General features: G+C 40.7%; 1 protein-coding gene across 7 annotated transcripts in view; it reads left to right on the forward strand.

The window, feature by feature from the left end:
• Nucleotides 1-22,086, forward strand: part of LTBP1 (latent transforming growth factor beta binding protein 1) — a 321,387-nt gene that overhangs the window by 69,388 nt on the left and 229,913 nt on the right. For all 7 annotated transcript variants that reach the window (XM_075924972.1, XM_075924973.1, XM_075924974.1 and 4 more), the window contains exon 4: nucleotides 13,851-14,026. In XM_075924972.1, coding sequence (XP_075781087.1) covers nucleotides 13,851-14,026 — 176 coding nt within the window. The remainder of the gene's footprint in view (nucleotides 1-13,850; nucleotides 14,027-22,086) is intronic.

Here is a 22,086-nt window from a genome sequence, read left to right on the forward strand (position 1 = left end):
CACTATTACAGTGTCCTTCTTTTTGTCCTATATCTGTAGTACTATAATTTTATTTACTAAGTTTTTGGGAGCCTTTCACTTTTTGCCTAAAGGGGACTTTTTAATCACTTTCATTAAGATAGCTTTCTAGTATTATACAGTATTAATTTATCTGCCATCAAATTATCAAGCTTTAAATACATAGCGAAGTGACAGCATCTGTTGTGTGTACAATATCCCCAAAAGTTATACAGGCAGTCCCCGGATTACGTACAAGATATGGACTATAGGTTTGTTCTTAAGTTGAATTTGTATGTAAGTCGGAACTGGCTCCAGATTCAGCCGCTGCTGAAACTGATCAGCGGCTGACTACAGGAAGCCCTAGGAAGAGTTGCTCTGCCCCCCGCTTCCTGGAATCAACCGCTGATCAGTTTCAACAGCGGCTGAATCTGGACTCCTGGGACAGAACAGCTGGGGTGCTGCCGGGTAGGTCCCCGCAGGACCAACCCAGCAGCACCCCAGCTGCTCTACCCCAGGCGTCCCGCAACAAAAACCTGGTCTGCTGGGGGGGGGCACACTAGCTGCGCCCCTTCCCCCCCCCCCAGCAGACCAGGGAGACCCGAGCAAAGCCGCGGAGGCGCAGAGGTCCCGCCGCCTCTGCGGCTTTGCTCGGGTCTCCCTGCTGTGCTGGGGAGTACCCCCCAGCACACCAGGGAGACCCGGAGCAGCTTTTCTCACCCCAGAGGACGCGGTGGCGGGACCGCTGCGCTCTGGGCGGTCCCGCCGCCCGCGTGCTCCGGGGCGAGAAAAGCCCCGTTCGTAAGTGCGGAGCCGACATAAGTCGGATCCGCGTAAGTCGGGGACTGCCTGTATAGAGATAAATAATAGTGATAAAACTAATATGTGCAGAGAGGGAGAGAGAGAATATTGAATTATAGAGACTGGAAAAAGATATATTTTTCAGGTCAGTGATGAGAAGTGTCAGAAAGTCCATGAGCTGGACATGGCTGCAGAATTCACACTTTGCCTCACAATCGTGCTGTGGAATCAGAACTTTAATTTAAAAAGAAAAACATATTTCTTCTCCATTATTTTTTCTGCAAAGATAGTTTACAAAATGTGAACTTAAGGCTTGTGTGCACTGCCCCTATAATTCATATTAAAAGGGTCTAAAGAGCAGTGTGCACAGAAGTGCTGCACTGTAACTCTGCCGTGTGGATGGCAGGAGCACAAAATAAAAGGCTCCTAGTCTGCATCCATGTAGTCCTTACTACCATGGGCACACAGGGGAGTTACAGCCATGGCACTTTGCTGAGCACTGCTGTTCACATCCCCGTAGTCTAAACTATGGGCAGTATAGACATATCCTGAGTCTAGCTGATGCAGTGTCTTCTGCCTGTATCTATAGTATAATAGCTCTGAATGCTGCACTAGCCCAATCCTCACAATAAATCTAAATTTTTAAGATGACAGTCCAAATGTTAATGCTGTTTCACTTTTGGTCACTTAAACAAATTAGCTGGATGTTTCTTGTATTTCACAGTTACTAACTGCCTCTCTTGCCTTCCCAACTATCAGAAGACACTGCTACTGAGTTGCTGAAAGCTGTAATTTTCCCTTAAACAACTTCAGTGATTCAGTTAGTGTTTTTCAGTACAAAAATATTAGCTCAATTGAAGATTGATAGTGGGAACACTCAAATAAATATAAGATAATATAAAATTAATAACACTGATTACTGTACTGGTTGCATCACTAATTTTCATATTTAATTTAAACTCTCCACTTCAAAACATTTAACCAAAGCTATCACCAAATTTCTAGTGTGTTCCAATACAATGATGCAAAATCCAGGAATCTTCTCACAAACGTTAAGTTCACCTTGCTGCAGGCTACCTATGGCCTTTCCATGAGGCAAAAAGCTACAAGAAGGCTATTACACATGTCAGAAGTTGCAGAGAAATAGGCTTTCATAAAATTATGTTGAAATTGGCGAGGAAGGAGATGTGTGATAGTTGCGCAAATAGGAAGGGGAGGAAAGTAGTGAGAGATTGTCTGATGTGTAGCTTCGTGAGGATGGAGTTCTATGATTACACATCTTTGTACATGTGCACAGGTCAACAACTGTATTCTGCATATTTAAGTGATTCTAGAGGCTCCAGGCTTGAGGTTTTGGAGGATCAAAGAGAAAAGTCTTAATAGTACTTAAGGAAATTACAGTACCGAGCACAGTTTCAGAGAAGATGGACTTGAGAGAGCTTTTTACATGGGAAATTTTGCAGAGGAGATAACCCAGATTTACAGCCTCCGAAAACAAAGGAAGATGATATTTCAGGGTTGAGCATGATATCAATATTACAGAAAATTGAGGTAAATCTGAGTTAAGCAGAGAGAGAAGAGGTTAAGTTGTGTTTGTGAATCCTCTTCTTGTTCAGCAAAGATGCTTCTGCCTTGAAATGTAGAGCTGAAGAAAACTGAAATAATTTTACTTGGTTTTTGACAGGTCATGTGGGTGTTTGAGGAATTAAGATGGTGTCAAAATACATATTCATATAACTGAACTCATATAACTAGTGTGCAAGGGGTAGTTATGGGTAATGTACACATTTATATTTTATAATGGCCTATTAAGAGAGCTTTTACATTACAGAACTTTAAAGTGAGTTGTGGTGAATAATGAATTTTTGTTTGTTGATGTACTTTTAGAGTTCCTTATCATTGCAGCTTATCTGCACTAAGTACCTCTATTAAAAATGCACAATATTAATTCCTTTTGTCTCGGATAAAATCTAGTTTACACTTTGTTCAAAATCTCAGTTTGTTTTTAAACTTTTGAATTAAAGGGGGCACAAAAATCTGAAACTAAAAATATCCTTTTTCTAATATGATAACTTTCAGATATTGTTTAAAGATTAATTTTCCCGGTGCTGTAACTGTGAAATTTAGCCTGGCAGAAAATATTTCAGCAGCCGCCCCTAACTTTTTCTAATGAAAATGCTAACATAATGTTTATTCTAGTACAGATATGACACAATATATATGTTGTGATATTTGAACTTTATCCCAAGGACAAGATTTCATCTGTACACTTTGGTTTAATATGCAATTTTTATGAGACTGAACAGAAGAATGGAAAGTTTTTTCTATAAATGCTACCTGTTCTTGAAGACTCCAGTGAAACAGGCCATATTTTATTAAATTAAAAGTGTTGTCTACAATATTTTAAACGCACATAAGCAGTTTGAAGGAGAAAACAGCTATCAGAGGCCAAGACGCACAAATGGCAGTATTTTTTTATTTCAATGGAAGGAAAAATATTGGCTGTATTTTCATGCTTATGAAATCCAAGGTCTGAATATTTTCTTAATTATCTATCACAAGCATTTAAGAAAGATCAAATAATCTTCTGTTATTGACTGTGCCATTTTATTTTGGGATGGGTGTGCAAGAGAGGTGAGGGTATTATTCTTTGGGGTTATAAGAAAAGATAGTTATAGCAAGTCAGTTTTCTTTGACTATTACTATCTATGGGGACTGAGCATGGAAGAATCAGACTTAAAGTAAATAACATGAATTTAGAAGAAGGGAGAATTTAGAGTGATGTTTGATTTAGTCTAGACAGGACTTTTCATGCCAAAAGTTGTTGCTTTCATGTCTGCCTGCCAGATCTGTTTGATAAAAGCAGTCCAGGAATGCTATGCACTAGAGTAAGGCAACTTTGTTTTCCATGCAGGTATTCCTCCCTTGATATTATTTCATAGCCTCATTAATATTTGAGGTATTGTATGGATGCATTGAAGGGAGAGGAAGCACAAAGAGACATCTGTTCATGTACACTTCAGCAAAGGAGTCCTATTAGTCAAATGTGTTTAAGTTAATAACCCCTTTGACAATTTATTTAGTCTTACTTGCACATATTGCACTATAATCTATGTGAAATTAAATCTGATTTCAAAAATCATCCTTGATTTATGCACGTCTTAATTTTAATCTTGCAAAATAGCAGATATTATAGTACAGTATTTAACACTTACATTGCAGTAATGCTCACAAGCTCTACTGAGCTGTTACTCTAAGTAAGTCAGTACCTGTCTCAACGAACATAGGGTACGTCTAAACTACAACGTTAATTCGAACTAACTTAGTTCGAATTAGTTAATTCGAACTAAGCTAATTCGAACTAACGCATCTAGAACTAAAAACTAGTTCGAATTAGCGTTTTGCTAATTCGAACTAGCGCGTCCACATTAAGTGGACCCTGAAGCGGGGTTAAGGATGGCCGGAAGTAGTGCCGGCAGGAGGACATCAGAGGAGGACTTAGAGCGTGGAGATGCTGTCTCAGACTAGCCGAGGGCTGTGCTTAAAGGGTCCCGACCCCCACCCCGGACAGACAGTTCTCAGGTGTTCCCCGCTTGCAAAGCAGTCCTGGCTTGGAGTGCCCTGAGTGCCCACACTGGGCACATCACAGCACTCGGCCATCAGCCCGGCTGCACTTGCCGCAGGCTGCCATCTGGGGAGAGGAGGTAATTGGGGGGCTGCAGGAGAGCTTCCAATCCCAGAAGCCCGCAGAGCCAGCCCAGTCCTCCCCATCGGGGGCTCGTGCCCCATTCCTCCCTCACCTCCTTCCACTTACCCTTCCCTAGCCCCTCTTCTTGATGTACAAAATAAAGATAACGTGTCTTCCAAAATGGAATCTGTCTTTATTGAACAAAACTGGGGGAGACTGGGAAAAGGAGGTGGGAGAGGGGAAGAGAGAGGCTGGGAGAGGGGAGGGCAACTAAAATGATCAGGGGTTGGGAACAGGTCCCATATGAAGAGAGGCTAAAGAGACTGGGACTTTTCAGCTTAGAAAAGAGGAGACGGAGGGGGGACAGGATAGAGGTCTCTAAAAGCAGGAGTTGGGTGGAGACGGTGCATACAAAAAAGTTCTTCATTAGTTCCCATAAAGAAGGACTAGAGGACACCAAAGGAAAAGAATGGGTAGCAGGCTTCAAACTAGTAACAGAAAGTTGTTCTTCACAAAGCAACGAGTCAACCTGTGGAACTCCTTGCTGCCGGAGGCTGTGAAGGCTAGAACTGGAACAGAGTTTAAAGGGAAGTGAGATCAAGTGATGGAGGTTGGGTCCATGGAGTACTATTAGCCAGGGGGTAGGAGTGGTGTCCCTGCCCAAGGTTTGTGGAAGGCTGGAGAGGGATGGCACAAGACAAATGGCTTGGTCACTGTCTTCGGTCCATCCCCTCCAGGGTCCCTAGCGTTGGCCGCTGTCGGCAGACAGGCTACTGGGCTATATGGACCTTTGGTCTGACCCAGGATGGCCATTGTAAGCTCAGGGCTCAGGGTCCGGGGTCTCAGTGGACCCCCTTGATTCTCTTGCACACCTGCTCCTGGGTGGCCAGGCTGGCAGCTATCCTGCCCAAGCCGGCCACTTTCCTGTGCCTAGTGCGGAGATCGTGGACAAGGTCCACGATGTCCGCACTAGCCCAGGTGGGTGCCCGCCTCTTGTGGTCCCGGGCAAGCTCCCGGGAGCCGCCAGCCTGGTCCCGGGAAGAGGGGGAGTGCTGGGGGGCATCGGGTGGGTGGCTCGATCCGTGCCAGATGCAGGGTCTGCTGGCTGGGTGCTGGCAGGCTTGCACCTGGCACGGGCACCGTAGCCAGCCCGTGCCCCTTTATGGGGTCCAGGGCCAGGAGGGGGGCAGTAGAGTTTCCCTGGTGTTGGCCAGCTACACACCCCTTAATTCGAACTAGCTAGTTCGAACTAGGCTTAATCCTCGTGGAATGAGGATTACCTAGTTCGAACTAAGCGCTCCGTTAGTTTGAATTAAATTCGAACTAACGGAGCGCTAATGTAGCGCCTATGAAAGTTAGTTCGAACTAACATCCGTTAGTTCGAACTAACTTTGTAGTGTAGACATACCCTTAGAGAAGACAGCCAGTGTTTTAAAGATGGGAGCAGGGAGAGTAGGAAACAAATAAAGCAGATACCATTTTTATATACATAAATACTTAACAGAAGAGCTGGTTATCTTCAGCCATCACTTAACTTTTCTTTTGCTAATTGGTTGATTTCTCACAGGTGTCATGGTACATTAATTTTGAGGAGGGCTTTGTTTAGAGGCAATAAACAAATGAAAGACTTCAGAGTTTGTGAGTAGGAAGACTGTGTGCCAGTGTGGATCCCACTGTTAGGTGTGCATTAAGAGTGCTAACAGGTACTTTAGCACCGTAAGACTCCCGTGTGTGCTGCCACTTCTGGCCTCGCATGGGCTGAGAGCTGGCAGAACCTCAAGGGGCCGGAAGCAGCCAGACAGGAGCAGCCCTCGCCCTGTGGTAGTGGCGGTGGAAGCGCTCCAGCCCAGCTGCGCATCCCCTGCCAAAATCCCCTCATTTAATCAGTTACCTGGTTAAACTTAACATTTAACCAGTTACATAATTAAATGGGATTTCACATCCCTAGTGTCCATGCACCTCATGTACACAAGGTTGGATTTTTTTTTTTAATAGCAGTGTTCACTGGGGCTGTGCATGCCCCCTACACCACCTAATGCTCGCATATAAAAGAAGAAAGTATGGAGCAGCTGCCATCCTGGCTCAGTTTCCTCTTCTCATGCCTGGCAGTAAGAATGAACCGCAGCGAGTGTTTAACTTGCCATTTCTACCAAGTTTCAAACTCACTCTTTCTCAACTAGTTTAATTCAGGTCTAGGATAGGATGTGTTACTAGAAGTGGAAGGAACAGCATGCAGTAAGATCCAGTGAGAGAAGTAAAATTGAAATGGCTGCTACAGAGCCGGTGCAACTCCATGTAACTGCCCACCAGTCCTGAGAATCAGGGGGTATGCTGAATACATTAATCTGAGCTATATAGGAAGGCCACAGGTGCATAAATTAGAGGATGAGCAAAAGATTGCTCTTCTGTGAACGGTGAGAGGTACAGAAGCCCTTGATGTGTACAACACATTCCATACAGAGATGGTGGGGGAAAGAGAGGTAAAGAAAGCTTTTGCAGATATAATGAAAATGTTTGAGGTGCATTGTGTTCCTAGCACAGTATTATTTGACAGAGAGAGCTGTTTGTTATGGACTTAAAACTAAAAAGTTAGACATGTGAGTATGGAATATTAAAGCTCTCTGATTAAAGACCAGATTGTCCTGGGGTATAACAATATATGCATTTGTCAGTAGTTATTAAAGATAGATAGATAAAGAAGAGAGGACAATATGTATATGCCAACCAGCAAAAACCACCAATAAAAAGCCTAGAGAAAGGCACAGAGCATTTGACTATGAGAACACCAGCTAAACCAGCCAGGGAAAAGTTAACAGAAATTAAATTGGCCAAGGACCAAAACATGGAAAGCAAGAAACAATTCCAGGAATGTGGCAACCATCGTCAGTAAAGGAAATGCCCTACATTCTGTCAAAAATGTAGAAATAGTTATAATGGTTGGGTTCATGCTAAAAAGTTCAGAGAAAGCAAAAATAAAAGTGCATATATTAAGTGCAAAAAGGTTTCAAGTAAAAAGCAAGAGCTGTATTTAAACACAATGGAGGAGGCTGAAAATGCAAAAGATTGACTAATTAAAATGTGAACAAATGATAGACACTGGGGCACAAGTAAACATAATAGCAGAAACTGAAATAGAGAGACACGAGGTGCACATAAAAGCGGAAGAGGCAAAAGTGTCTGTGAAAGACCATAATGGAGCAACAATTCCACTACATTTAAGTATAAAAAGAAATTAATAAAACAAGAGTTTGATGTGGTACACAAAGGCAGTCTCCAGTCTTGGGTTTACACATGCTTGTGATGCTTACAGGATGTATACCAGAGAGAGACAACATAGAACCAGATATGAAATTATAAATAGCATATGAAGATGTAATCACAGGAAATGGGTACATACCAGTAACGTGTAAGTCACAATTAAGAAAAGATGCAGAATCTGTGGTCCACACAACATGAAAATCTTCATAAACACGAAGAGGCTAAAACTGCAAAACATAACAGCAAATGGTATAATTCAGATAATATAAAAACTAGTCAGGTGGATTCACTCCTTAGTTATAGGAGGTGAGGAAAGGAAGTGAGCTATGGCTGTGTATGAACCCTATGGAGTTAAACAAAAAGAGAACGCTTCCACATGCCCACAAAATGTGAACAGTTGTCTGATGTGGCACAAGGAAATTGCTTCAGTAAATTAGGTGTCAGCTGGATTTTGGCAGATCCCCTGGGACACTGAGTGCTGTAAGAGCTGCACTGTCAGTGCACCATTTGGCAAATACTACTACTTTAGACTGCTTTTTGGAATGGTTGATTCCAGAAGTATTTCACTACACAATTAATCCAGATGCTGGCATCCTAGCAGGCATGAAAGTGCACACTAGTGACATAATAATTTGGGGCGATACCACTATTGGCTATTTGGGAAAGACAAGATGGATGAGGTAATATATTTTATTGGACCAACTTCTTATGAGCTCTGTTTAGTTTGAAAACTTGTCTCTTTCACCAGCAGAAGTTGGTCCAATGCAAGATATTACCTCACCCACCTTGTCTCACTAATATCCTGGGTCTGATATGACTACAACACTGCAAACATTGACCATTTGGAATGACTGAAGAGAAATAACCTTAAAATGAAAAAGTCAAATGTCAATTTCAAAATAAGAGTTGGCATAGAGAAAGACCTCCAAAGGACTCTTACCTGATGAATCAAAATTTCATGTAAAAATAAACATGTAGAGACCTGAAGATAAAAAGGGTATTCAAAGGCTGAAGGCACGTTGAATTTCGTCAGCGAACTCATACCTCACTATTCAGTTCTCACAACTCATCTAAGACATTGAATGGGAATGGATATCAGGTCTTGAAAGAGTTCTGTAATTTTAAAGGACATTCTGTTATCCAAGTTTTAAGCCACTTAAAGACATCAAACAGCTGCCTCCAAAAGAGTGTTGAGATAGCTGATCATTTACCTGACACTGTTATGATACTATCAGTGTCATATGCATGTAGGGCTGTGACAGCCATACAGAATAGATGCATATACTAATTGTCAAAGTGACACTAGGTCTGGAATATGGGTATATGGTATTTCACAACTTTCTGGTTGTGGCATCAGTGCAGAAACTGATCACAAACCAGTGATTGCAATACACAAAAAGGGACTTGGAGAAGTACACCAAAGATGCCGTAACTACTTTTATAAATACAGAAGTATGGTGTGAATCTAGAGTTCCTCCCTGCATCTCACTTAGTAATGGCAGACATTTCCTCAAGAGCATGTGGTTCATCTGACAGTGCACAGCTTAATATCTGGATGAAGCACTTCTGTATATGTGGTACAGAAGATTCTCAGTAAAAAGAACTGGTGATATTGCCTAAAAAGTAGGAAAATATTCAGCAAAGTAGGAATTTAAATGTGTAACCTGTAAGACATACTTGCCTGGTTATAATGGACCTACTTACCTCTTTCCCAGGAATAGTCATGTTTGAAAATACCACCAGAGCAGCAACAGTTGCAGGCACATTAAATCTGTTTTTGCATGTCCTAGAATTCCAAAATCAGTAATAATGGACAACAGACCACAGTTCGAAAATTGGGAATGCTGGATTTTGCTAAAATGTACAACATCCATTGTACAACATCTAGTCCCAGATACTTTAAAGACAATGGAATAGGAACGGAAAGGGATCTAGGGGTCATAGTGGACCACAAGTTGAATATGAGTCAACAGTGTGATGCTGTTGCAAAAAAAGCAAATCTGATTCTAGGTTGTATCAACAGGTGTGTTGTAAGCAAAACTCATGAAGTCATTCTACCGCTCTACTCTGCACTAGTTAGGCCTCAGCTGGAGTACTGTGTCCAGTTCTGGGCGCCACATTTCAAGAAAGATGTGGAGAAATTGGAAAGAGTACAGAGAAGAGCGACAAGAATGATTAAAGGTCTAGAGAACATGACCTATGAAGCCAGGCTTCATGAACTGGGCTTCTTTAGTTTGGAAAAAAGAAGATTAAAGGGGGACATGATAGCGGTTTTCAAATATCTAAAAGGGTGTCACAAGGAGGAAGGAGAAAATTTGTTTCTCTTCATTTCTGAGGACAGGACAAGGAGTAATGGGCTTAAAGTGCAGCAAGGGAGGTTTAGATTGGACATTAGGAAAAAATTCCTAACTGTCAGGGTGGTCAAATATTGGAATAAATTGCCAAGGGAGGTGGTAGAATCTCCCTCTCTGGAGATATTTAAGGACAGGTTAGATAGACATCTGTCGGGGATGGTGTAGACGGAGCTTGGTCCTGCCTTGAGGGAGGGGGCTGGACTCGATGACCTCTCGAGGTCCCTTCCAGTCCTATGATTCTATGAACTGAATGTGGCATATGTATAGGGGAGAACTTGCTCAAAAAAGCGAAACAAGGTCAATCTTTAGCAGTATTCAGTTATAGAGCTACATGGCTGAAGTGTGGAAATGTATTTACTGAACTTACAACAGATGTAAAAATACTTTATTATAAGATGTGGGACAAAAAGAGGAAGAGTAATGGCGAGGAAATGAGTGGGGAAAGTACATTTAATAAAGGAGCAAAGTTGCTTCCACAGTTAAAAAAATAAAGACTTGATGAAAACTTGGTAAGATGGGCACTGCTCATTATTCAAAGCTACAGTGATCCAAGAAGTTTCACCTCGCTCATGATCAGTGATGGCAAATTTTTCTGAAGGAATTATAACCATTTGGTGACTTGGGCAACACAAACTAAATGGGAGAACAGATATACAAGGTGAAAACATTTCATAAATTGACCTTATTATTGACCATGAGACTGAGTCAGTTAAGACAAAGCATACATCTACACATGGCCAACCTCTCTATAAGAGATTTCAGAAGAACATGGTAGTTTGCAGACTCCACCTGAAGTTTACTTCTAAGGCTGTCTCGGATTTTATCTCAATAAATAAATCAACTTATCAGTTTTCTTCTGGGAGCCACACACAACAAAGGGAGAAAATAAATCACACATATTATAAGTAGCCAGGACTTCGCTTATTGCGGCTCTTGCCTCATTTGTTTATAGCCATTGCTGCGTGTTGTGAATAAATGTCTTAACCTTTACAAAGAATTTCAAAGTAGTTAAGATAGTTTTCTGTGCTGTATTGCCGGCTGCCAGCTGCAGTTCTCCCACAAAAATTCAAAGGGGTACTAGCAACTTCCTCTACCTGCTTCAAGAATGTGTCATTATCAGGGATCTGTAAAGTGGTGATGTGAAATAACCCACTGACCTTTATAGGACACTGCAACTGGGATTGTGGATGAGATGACCAGGTTGATAAAATAATGCTGTTTGGTAGAAGGAGGGAATAATTTTGTAGTGGAAGAAGTCCAAAGTGTATGAGAGATGCTGCCTAATTGTGCAGCAATGCGGGAGCAGTAAAAGGGGAAGCAAGCCAGGGTTAGGAAATGGAGAGACATACACGGTGAAGAAGAAGGGCAAAAAAGTTAAAGGTGGAAGAGAGAAGAATGAAGGAAGTTGGCTTTCTAATCAGAGGAGCAGGGTGAATAGAGTAGAGGGAACTGAAAGCAGGGCCCTCTTCATCAATCAGGTTTCACCTCATGGCTATTTCTGCTTTTCACTTGGGCTCCTGGGGCACGATGCTCTTTGCGCACCAAGAGGTCCATCAGTTTCTGAAGAGGCTGGGCAGGCTTTACCCACATGTCCGACAACCTGTCCCCCAGTGGGACGTTAACTTGGTCCAGACAGGGCCCCCCTTCGAGCCTATGGCAACGTGTTCACTATTACACATCTTAGAAGGTGTTGTTCCTTGTGGTTATTACGTTGGGTGTCAGAGTTAAGGCCCCTTACCTTAGACCCCCCCCATGCAGTCTTTTTCAAGGATAAGGTCAGGCTACACCCCCATCTTTCCTTCCTGCGAAAGGTGGTATCTCAATTTCATGTGTCTCAGGATATTTTTCTCCCATTTTTTTACCCCAAGTCCCATGGTTCTAGTAAAGAACTGGCTTTACACACTCTAGGGGTGTTTCTAGACTACTGAGTTTTGTCGACAAAAGTCCACTTTGTCAACAAAACTATACCAGCGTCTACACTACCGCTGAGTTCTGTCGACATTATGTCGACAGAACTCAGCAGTTTTGTCGACGCTGGTATACCTCATTTTATGAGGCATAACACCTTCTGTCGACAGAGTTCTGTCGACAGAAGGTGTTATTACCTGTAGGGTTGCGTCTAGACTACAGGGTTCTGTCGACAAAGCAGCTTGCTTTGTCGACAGAACTCAATGTGTCTGGACGCTCTTTGTCAACAGAAGTTTTGTCGACAGAAACCCGGTAGTCTAGACGTACCCAAGATGTTAGGAGAGCATTGGCTTGTTTTTTAGACAGGACATAACCCTTTCATATGTCCTCATAGTTGTTTGTGGTAATTGCGGAGAGGCTCAAGGGCCAGCCAGTCTCTGCCCAGAGAATTTCTTCATGGAAAATTTCCTGCATCAAGGAGTGCTATAGTCCTGCTGGAGTCCCAGCCCCTCTTCTCATGGCCCACTCCAGGGTGCAGGCCTCCTCTATGGCCTTTGTGGCTCAGATCCCTATTTCAGATCCCTGTTTTGGACACCTGTAGGGCTGCCACATAGTTTTCAATTCATACCTTTCCCAACCATTATGCTCTGGCTCACCTCGCTAGGGAGGAGGCAGCTCTTGATAGTGCTGTCTTCCACTCGGTTGAAGATTAGAACTCCAATCCCACCTCCTGGGGCTTCTCCTTTGGAGTCACCTACATAGAATGGACGTGAACAATCACTCAAAGAAGAAAAAACGGTTACTTAACTTTCATAACTGTTGTTCTTTGAGATGTGTTGTTGTTTTCACTATTAATCCATATTAAAAAGTAGGGCTCGCTGAATAAGTTTCTTTCATATTGCCACTGGACTAGTCACCATGGGTCAGATTTGACCTGGTTTAAGTAAAAAGGTGCATTAAAGAGGATAAAAATGTATAAGTGATTGTAAAACCAAATACTTTAGCTCATAAGTCAATCATTAACTGACCAAGGAAGAAAGTTCCCTAACAAGCAAGTTTATTTCATTATGTTTACTACAGTATTTCTTGTATCTTCAGATGAAGTACTTGGTACCAGCCATTGCAGGAAACAAGAGAATGACCTAAATGCATTTCTGCTTGTCTGATCCACTCTGGAAATTTTGTGTTTTTAATAAAATTGTGTTCTGACTTGGAGTTCTGAGGAGAGATTCCCCCTACCTACATATAGTTTTGGTAATCTGTTAAATGATGTCAGTACTTATTAGGATATGGGATAAGGTTGAATTGAGAGACACAACTTCAACCACGTTAATTGTGTAGCTGAAGCTGAAGTACCTTAAATCGACTTTTGGCACTGTCCACGCTGCAGGAAATCAAAGGGAGAACATGCTCCCTTTAACTTCCCTTACTCCTCATGGAAGCAGGACTATCGGCATTGACCAGAGCACCCCTCTCAGTCTTCACTAGTGTCTTCACTAGACCCACTAATTCGAACCCTGGAAGATCGACAACAGCACCTTTGATCTTCTGTGTAGTGTTGACATATGCTACAAGTTTCGTAGATATCCTTTGACTGACAAGGCCAGGCGAATGCTCGAGGCATGATCAAGTGGAAAGTATTGAAACTCAGTTGCTGTATTTCTAAGCCAAAGGCTTTCATCCAATAAGCTTTCCAAACTTTATTTTGAGACCTAACATGAACACGAATGTGTGATCAATAGTTTTTTCTTCTTTTCTCTCTCTGTCTTTTACTGTAATGTGTATTTATTTTAGTGTTGCCTCGATCAATTTATTAATTTAATCTTTTTGTTTCCATCAAACAGAATGATACCCCTTTCATCTCAGACTTTGATGATGAATCTTCATCATGGCCAGACACAAGAATATGGGTTCAAACCCAAATATTATCCAACAAAGAAAGTGATTTCAGGAGAACAATCTGCTGATGGTACTTTGCCTCTAAGAATGGGCCAGGATCAACTCGCATCACCTTTCCATTGTGAGTAAAACTGTAACCAAATAGCATAGAGAAAATGTAGTTTCAAATGTTGGAAATATTTTGGTATGACGTCTGGATAGTGCTAACATGTCAAAACAGATAAGTCAGAATAATAAAGAATAAGATAATTTGCATGCAAGCAAGACATTCTACATTTAGTATGACTTCCTGTTCATAAAAAAAAAATTGAATCGGACTCACCTCTGGAATTATGTAATACTATTTCTATTATCATGGCTTCTTCTCAGATAAATAAATGCTCTGTGAATTCTGCTAGATTTTGATATAATAGAGTATAGCCAATATAAACGGTGAGGTCCATTCCTGCACTCAGGATTGCATTCTCATCAGTGATTTTTTAATGTTTAATTTATTACATGTTTATAGACTTTTGCACAGTAAGGAGAGTTTCTAGTTCATGGTTGTATAGGTGCCCAACTTTTTGCCTTGGCTCACATCCCATCATATAGTCAGCTCAAGGACAAGTTCTGTCTTAAAGGTTGGAGAATGTGATGAATAATGCATTAGGCATTACAAAGTGTCTGCTGTCTTGAGCTGAAGAAATGTTCCTTGAGTTAAAAGGTCATATAGTCTATTTGAGGAAGTAAGGTCCTTATCTTCTATTCCCCACAAACTTCCTCTGCCTAAACTTGACTTCATTATATGTTGTGTATTGTGGTAGAGAAAAACTATTTCTGCCATGAATTTAGAAAGATAAGAGCCTTATACCAGTGAGAGGAGTTGAAAAGCTGTGAATATAGATTCTGAATGCAGATCTGTTTATTTAGCTACTCTGTAATTCCATTTTAGTTTGTTTAGATATTTATATTTAGATGCAAACAAAAGCCTATCTACAGTTTTGGATGCACTTACAGTTAATTAAAATTTCAAGTCACACAAGAGTAACTACCCATTTTAAACAACAAAACTGAAATTAACATAACCAAATCATAATTTTAAGTGATAAAATAAACTACCCACAAAACCTTTCCTCGCTGTGCCTACAGCAAAGACTGAACTTCAAGGCAGTTGGCAGTCTGCCCTTTCAAAGGGAGGTGTTAACAATCTCCAGCAGTAATGGACCCAGTCTTTCCTTGCTGGTCTTTATCAATATGCAAGAAACCCAGAGTTAACACCAAACAAATCAGCTGTCTGAGATTTTTCAGATGCTATTATGTGGAGGAAAATTACTGTTTATTTGATTCCTTTGTGGCTGAATAATAATTAATAATACATAGCAAAATTATTCTGAAACTACTGCATGAATACTCTGTGTTAGTATATATGTAAATGGCTAATAGATAAGATGTTAGTAGATGGCAACCAAGAATATGGAGTATAATACATGCATAGAGCCAGTAAAATTTCTTGTGCTCTGCAAATGGCTTCCTCCATGAAGCTCTTTACTTCTCCTCTTAATATCAACTGGCAATCCTAGCAAACAGCACTTCCTGTATCAATACCCTAGCTGTCTTCCCTCTCACTTCATTTGTTGCATGTCTTCCATAAAGTGGAGTGACCTGTGAGAGCAATGCTGGAAAAAAAAGGATGCCTAATAGAAAGCTCACTGATGGTGAAGGCAAAAGGGTGTTATAAAGGCCTATGAAATCTCTGAAAGAATGGCCTATTTGAGCAAACAACTTTCTCTCTGAGCCCACTGGAAACCCTCTGGAACTATTAATCTTTGGAGCCTGATAAGTAAAATAGGTCACCTAGCCTGACAAGATGCATCATGAAGTAAATGTAATTCCAATTCCCTATTCTCCAATCCCAACACAGATCCAGAATGTGACCAGCTGCATGAGTTGGCTTCTAAATTATAGAGTGGATTCTGAGCTCAGAAAACTGCTGCATCTTTCAAAATGTGATATCTTAAGAAAAAAATAATTAAATTACTTGACTGTAGCAATTTAGTTAAGTAGACGTGTTTTGTAGGAGTTCTACTTAATTAAATCACTTGGAGGAATAACGTTGGCAATATGGTAAACATTCAGTTGACCAAGAAGGCATAGGGTGAGGTCCGATAAGTAACCATAAAAATACCCAAACTTTTCTCTCAACTTAAATTTTTGAAATCTGTTGCTAGATATGATTTAAAAGAAAACCTCTACCTATCTTTAAATAACTTTTTAAAATATAAGATAAAATAATAGCCAGATAAATGTGAGCTGCGGCTATACAGGAATTCAAATGTAACAATAGAGTGTCAAACAAATGATTCTGTGAGTAAAAACTAATTCTCATAATTTCTGCTTTCATTTTGAAAGCATAGACACCTGCTACTTTGGTTGAAAGCCAATAAATGTGGGAAGGGTAGGGTAAATCTTTTGGATGCAATTTAGTCTGCTGATTATATATATCTCCTTCTTGTGTGGTATAAATTGTTCTTTCCAAAAGAGTTTGACACCACAAAGAAAGTCTATTTTTCATCTTGATCAGTTCTACTAACAGGGTACAAGTTCACTCTGGAATAGTTTGAAATTCTGTCTGAATTGCATCCAGTACAAATCGTGTCTACTTCATTTGCTTATACATGTAAATTTCATAAGATGCTTACATTTCATAAAATGTATTTGTTTCAACCATGTATGATCTTGATAACGGTCATATCAAAGAATAATGAAGGAAACCAAATATTTTATTTCAGGTGGTAGTTAATATTAAATTCCATTTTGGACACAGTTTTTGGCTGAAAATATTTTTTTCCTTTTACATTTGCAGCACTGATGTCAAGAAAATTACAGTTGTTTTTCCTGCATTTTGTCTGGTTTAAAAGTGTTTTTCTGAGATTATCTAATTTTTAAATATTTATTTTCTTTTGAGACACATTTTAATGTTGATCAGAAACTAGAATTACCTCAGTTTTCAATAGTTAAAGCATATTTTGCTGATCTTTAGTGTCCTATACTGATTTGATTTCTATTAACTCCTTAGGTAGTTCCATTCCAGCACTGTTGGCATCTGAAGTCAAATTGGCATAACATTTTATAAATCCTAAATTATTGCAGTATAAGACACACTTTAGAGACAAATTTGCCTTTTGCCATAGTCAGCTTGAGAGAGGCAAGGAGAGGGGCATCTAAGGAGTAGAACAGGGCTATTTAATACGCAGTCTATGGGCCATATGCGGCCCGCGGTGCGGTATGGGTTGATATATGTTTTAGTAGTTAAATTCCTGGACTGTTGTGAAGCCAAAACAAAAAAAGTAGTCAATATAATGGTTTTCTGTTGATATGCATTTTAGTAGTTAAATTCCTGGACTGTCAATTGCTCATTTAAAGTGTTGTCATATGGGTGGAAATAGGGTAAATATTAAATTTTATTAATATCAGCAGAACTGACTTAAATAGGGCCTGTGTGTTGTGTAGTCTTGCCTTAATTTTTGTATTCATGCCCATCAGTGTTAAATAAGCTATTTGCATATAGACCCACTCCCCGAGTTACGACCATCCGCACTTACGACCAAAGCGGTTGTAAATGCGGATCCGAGTTACGAATGGTGATCCGCACTTACGAACAGCACGGTCGCCATGTAACTCTATGGGATCCGAGTTACGAACACTTCGAGTTACGGACCAAGTGTTGGTCCATAACTTGTTCGTAACTTGTGGAGCGGCTGTATATTTGCATATATATGCAACCACACTTGCGTTGGTTTCAGCCCTTGTCATGTGCAATGAGTATCATTGTGGCCCCTGCGGCTTCCAAAGTTGAGTAGCCCTGGAGTAGAACTACCAATTCTATTCCTGAGGCAGTTGCCCATGTTGGCAAACCTGAAATTAATTGACAAAGATGTCTGATCTCTCAGACCAGTGCTATCAGGAGTAAATAGGGGAAAAATCCAGTTGGCAGAATGGATTGTGGGGTAAGTATAGCACCCATGACATCTCTACCCAGGTTGGCTGACAGAAGCACCTGCAGCTGCCTCACGGCTCCACCTTCCTTAAAGAAGCAATGTAAAATGGGCATTGTTCTTGGATTTTGACCTTAGGGCCATATCTGTCCAGCTGCGCATGACCAGTTTCAGTAAAATAGTTAAGTAACCCACAGATATAAAATGAGCCATATTGAATAATTTTTCACAACATTTTATGAGCATTTCCTGGTGGAATATTTGGCCCTTAATATCTCTGAACTGGAGGTGTTTGGTTTGGTTTTCCACTTTTAGAACGTACAGTATTCTACATTTTATGAAAGAGTTCAAAGAATGAAACAGGTGACTTTTTAGTGGTTGCTGCTGCATTTGGAACCATACTAAAACCTTAAAAAAACCCTTCTAAATTCTGCGTAAGAGTTCTCTGAATGCCATGCCAATGGAGTTTAAACATTCAGTGAGCTCTCAATATAATGCTGCTTGTATGTTAAACGTTAGTGAGACATGAACTGCTGGGTTCCCCTCTATTGACCCTTCCAGGACCCAGAATGTGAACGGAGCTGTGCTTCATCTTTCCTCTGAGATAAAAACCGTTCTCCTGAACCAACCAATGCGATTAGTTCTAAAGTTCAAGTGATGACACTGTATGCCAGTGGTCCCCAACCTTTTGGGGCTGCTGGGCGCCCGGGGGCGGAGCTGCTCATGCGCTGCGCGTCCGGGAGCGGGGCTGCTCACGGGCCACATGCCCAGGGGCGGAGCCACGCATGTGCTGTGTGCCCGGGGGCAGCACTGGCATGTGCCACGATCCCGGGCAGGGGCCGCCCATGCGCCTGGGCTGGCATCGGCATGTGCCGCGACCCCGCACAGGGGCTGCCCGTGCGCCCGGGGCCGGCATTGGCATGTGCCGTGACCCTGGGCAGGGGCCGCTCATGTGCCCGGGGCCGGCACCGGCATGTGCCCTCAGGCACCGTGTTGGGGACCACTGCTATATGCTGAAAGTCCACAGTTCAGTTCCTGCTGATGATGTGTGATGGAATGATTGTTACAAATGCACACAGCAGAACTTATTTTTATCCTTTCTCCTTTAAAGAAATCTAGTAAATTACATTAAAAAACCCTATCTTAAAAGAACATTATGTTGCAAAATCAAGTACTCAAAAGTAGGAAATTCCAGATTTAAGGCTGCCTACATTGCTTTAATTTGTCCCCTAGTGTATGCATTATAGTGAAATCTTTAATTATACTATCACATATTTTTTCTGCAGGTCCCTGTCCTTATTCAGTGCAAAGGATACATAAGGAGGCAGAATTAAAGTTTCTTAGTCAACTATAAATCTTTCATTTCCTAACTTTCAACTTTACAAGCTAAATAATACCATTTAACATATTTTGGAGTAATTATATATACTTAAACAAAATGACCTTATTAGAATACTGTAGTTTGAAGTCATCCTACTGTAAGACAGCTCCCTTGCTTTCTTCTCGCTAATCAATAATATACTTAAATTATTGCAAATTAAACCATCAGTGTCTCTAGGCACAAGAAGCAAATAGGGCACAGTCAGAATCCAGGAGTTTAGAGCCACCTCAAACAAATATATATAATTGATGGTGAGCTAATTGGCACCTTACCTAGAAAGGGGACACAAATATGATTCAGCACCAATAGGGGCACTGTAGAAATACCCACTGGATTTTATCAGTCTTTGGAGGCTAGATAGAAATAGATCAGCATGGGTTTTGATACATCTAATGAGGGGAAATAGCTTCCAAGGTGAAGTGTATGGTTACATAGGTGAAATGCACACTAAAAATATTTAGATCAGACCTACAGGTGAGGCCATGCATATGGCCCGCTTTGTGAGAGCTCTCCTCAAACTGATAGGTAATCTCCAGAAAGAACATTGATCCCTGGAAAGTACATAACCTCACAGAAGAACTGTCATTTGCCTTAGCATTGAAATCCTCAGGGATAAAAAACTCTGAGGCTATGTCTACACTGGCAGCTTCTTGCGCAAGAAAAGTTGTTCTTCCGCAAAAACTTGCTGGCTGTCTACACTGCACAAGCGTTCTTCCAGAAGTAAATTTATAGTACAGCATTGTAAAACAGGGCTTCTTCTGGAAGAGTTATTCCTCTCCCCATGAGGAATAAGCCCTCTTGTGCAAGTGCTCTTCCAGAAGAGGCCAATGTAGACAGACAACATTAATTTCTTGCTCAAGAAGCCCTTATGGTTAAAACGGCCATCAGAGCTTTCTTGCACAAGAGAGCGTCTACACTGCCATGGATGCTCTTGTGCAAAAGCACATCTCTTGCGCAAAAGCATATGGCAGTGTAGACGCTCTCTTGTGGAATAGTTTTTGCACAAGAACTCTTCCACAAAAGAGTTCGTGTGCAAGAAGCTGCCAGTGTAGATGTAGTCTGAGATTCTAATAGCACCTACTTAGAAAACTCACCTACGGAAATTCCCCATTAAGCCTGATGGTTTATAAACTAGCAAACAAATAAACCTAGTAGAAATTCAGAAAGGACATATTGTAAAAAAAACTTCAGTTGAATTTGCTCTTTTAAAACAGCTGTTAAATAAATATACACTATCTAGCATGAGTTGAATATTATAAACATTAGTGCTGAGATGGTTGGGTTCTATAAATTAACTACAGAGAAGTATAGACCAAAAGGACTCTGTATTGCCTTTGAAATCCATGAATGTATAAATGATAATGAAGAAACTCTTGAACAAAATGTACTCTGCTCCTGGCATTACTGTCAGCAAAATTATTATTATAATTACTTACTAGACATGCTATATACCAGTAATAGGCAGTCTTCACATTCATGCTATTTGCAAATTAGAAGGTACAAAATAAAAAGGGATAATGAAGGCAAATTTCCACAGGTATTTTTTAAACACTTCTTTTGATAAAATTGCAAAATCTTTGTTGGGACTGAGTCAACACAGAATCAGGGAGCATAACCAATTTCCTGATTGTCTTTCCTGTGCTGTGCTGAGCAGAACTCAGACACAGTGAAGAACTGAATCCAAGCCGGAAAAGGATGTTCCCAACTTTCCACCAGGACACACAACACTCACTATTAGCTCTGGATAGACCCCACATATTATACTTCAGAGTCAGATTCTTTCCTGAATTGAAAAGCTCTTTTAAGTTATATTTAAGGTTTTATGGTTCCATTTGAGTCCTTTCCAGTTGAATTTATGTTCCCACTAAAGCCAGTGGGATTTTGCAGTTGACTTCAATGGGGCCAGGATATGGCCCATGGTAACTAAGGCAGCCTTAACAAGTGGAGAGATGTAAAGATAATTTCCTTGAAATATTATAAACCTGCTAATGGGTTGCACATACATGCCATGCATCTGTGTCTGGAAGTGTTTCTTAGCAGTGTCCATTGACCTGCACCCGCATCATACAGCTCTGTGTGCCCTCAGCTCGGGGCATACGAGATAGTGAAAGTCGACATCTTTCCAGTTCTCTTTTATCCCTGTGTAGACATATCATCAGTGATGAAGGATTACTGCAGGCAAATGGGCTGGAATCAGCTCTTTATACCTAGTGAAAATAGGATTTAAGTGTCTACCTGTTTTGGGGAGGGAGGATTTTATACTAATAAACTGCTCCTTGGCTTCGTTCTAAGTGAAATGAGGTGATTTTAATGGAGATTCAGTGTATGGAGAGGACAGAATACATTCACAAGTTATCTCCCTGATGACTCGTGCTTTGATGGCTCATCCACATGTGTCACTGTTTACTGTTTGTTGACTTCCTTAGTACTTTTCAGTTGCTACTTTTCAGTAAATCTACTGTTAGATAAATGTGCTTTGTAAGCTCATATGCAGTTTTTTTTTAAAAAAATCCATTTACAATTTCATGGTGGACAATTTAGTGCATTTCACCTTACATTCAGTACCCTATTGAGGAAGGTAATTTATTGAGAAAAAATCTACTGAGATGAAGAGACATCCTGATCTTCAAACATAAGCTGAAAATAAACGTAGATCTTTCTAAATTATTATTGTAAAATATGGAATAAATAAGAAATCTTTTTTGTCTTGTGGATTTCTAAATTTAAAAAGTTACAAAGGGAAGAATTCTGAAATGGTCGCTGCAGTGCTTAGTTATATGACAACTTCCTTATTGAGGCACAGTATGGCTATGTATGAAAATAAAG

Source organism: Pelodiscus sinensis, chromosome 3 (genome assembly GCF_049634645.1).
Source record: "Pelodiscus sinensis isolate JC-2024 chromosome 3, ASM4963464v1, whole genome shotgun sequence".
NCBI classification, from domain to species: Eukaryota; Metazoa; Chordata; order Testudines; family Trionychidae; genus Pelodiscus; species Pelodiscus sinensis.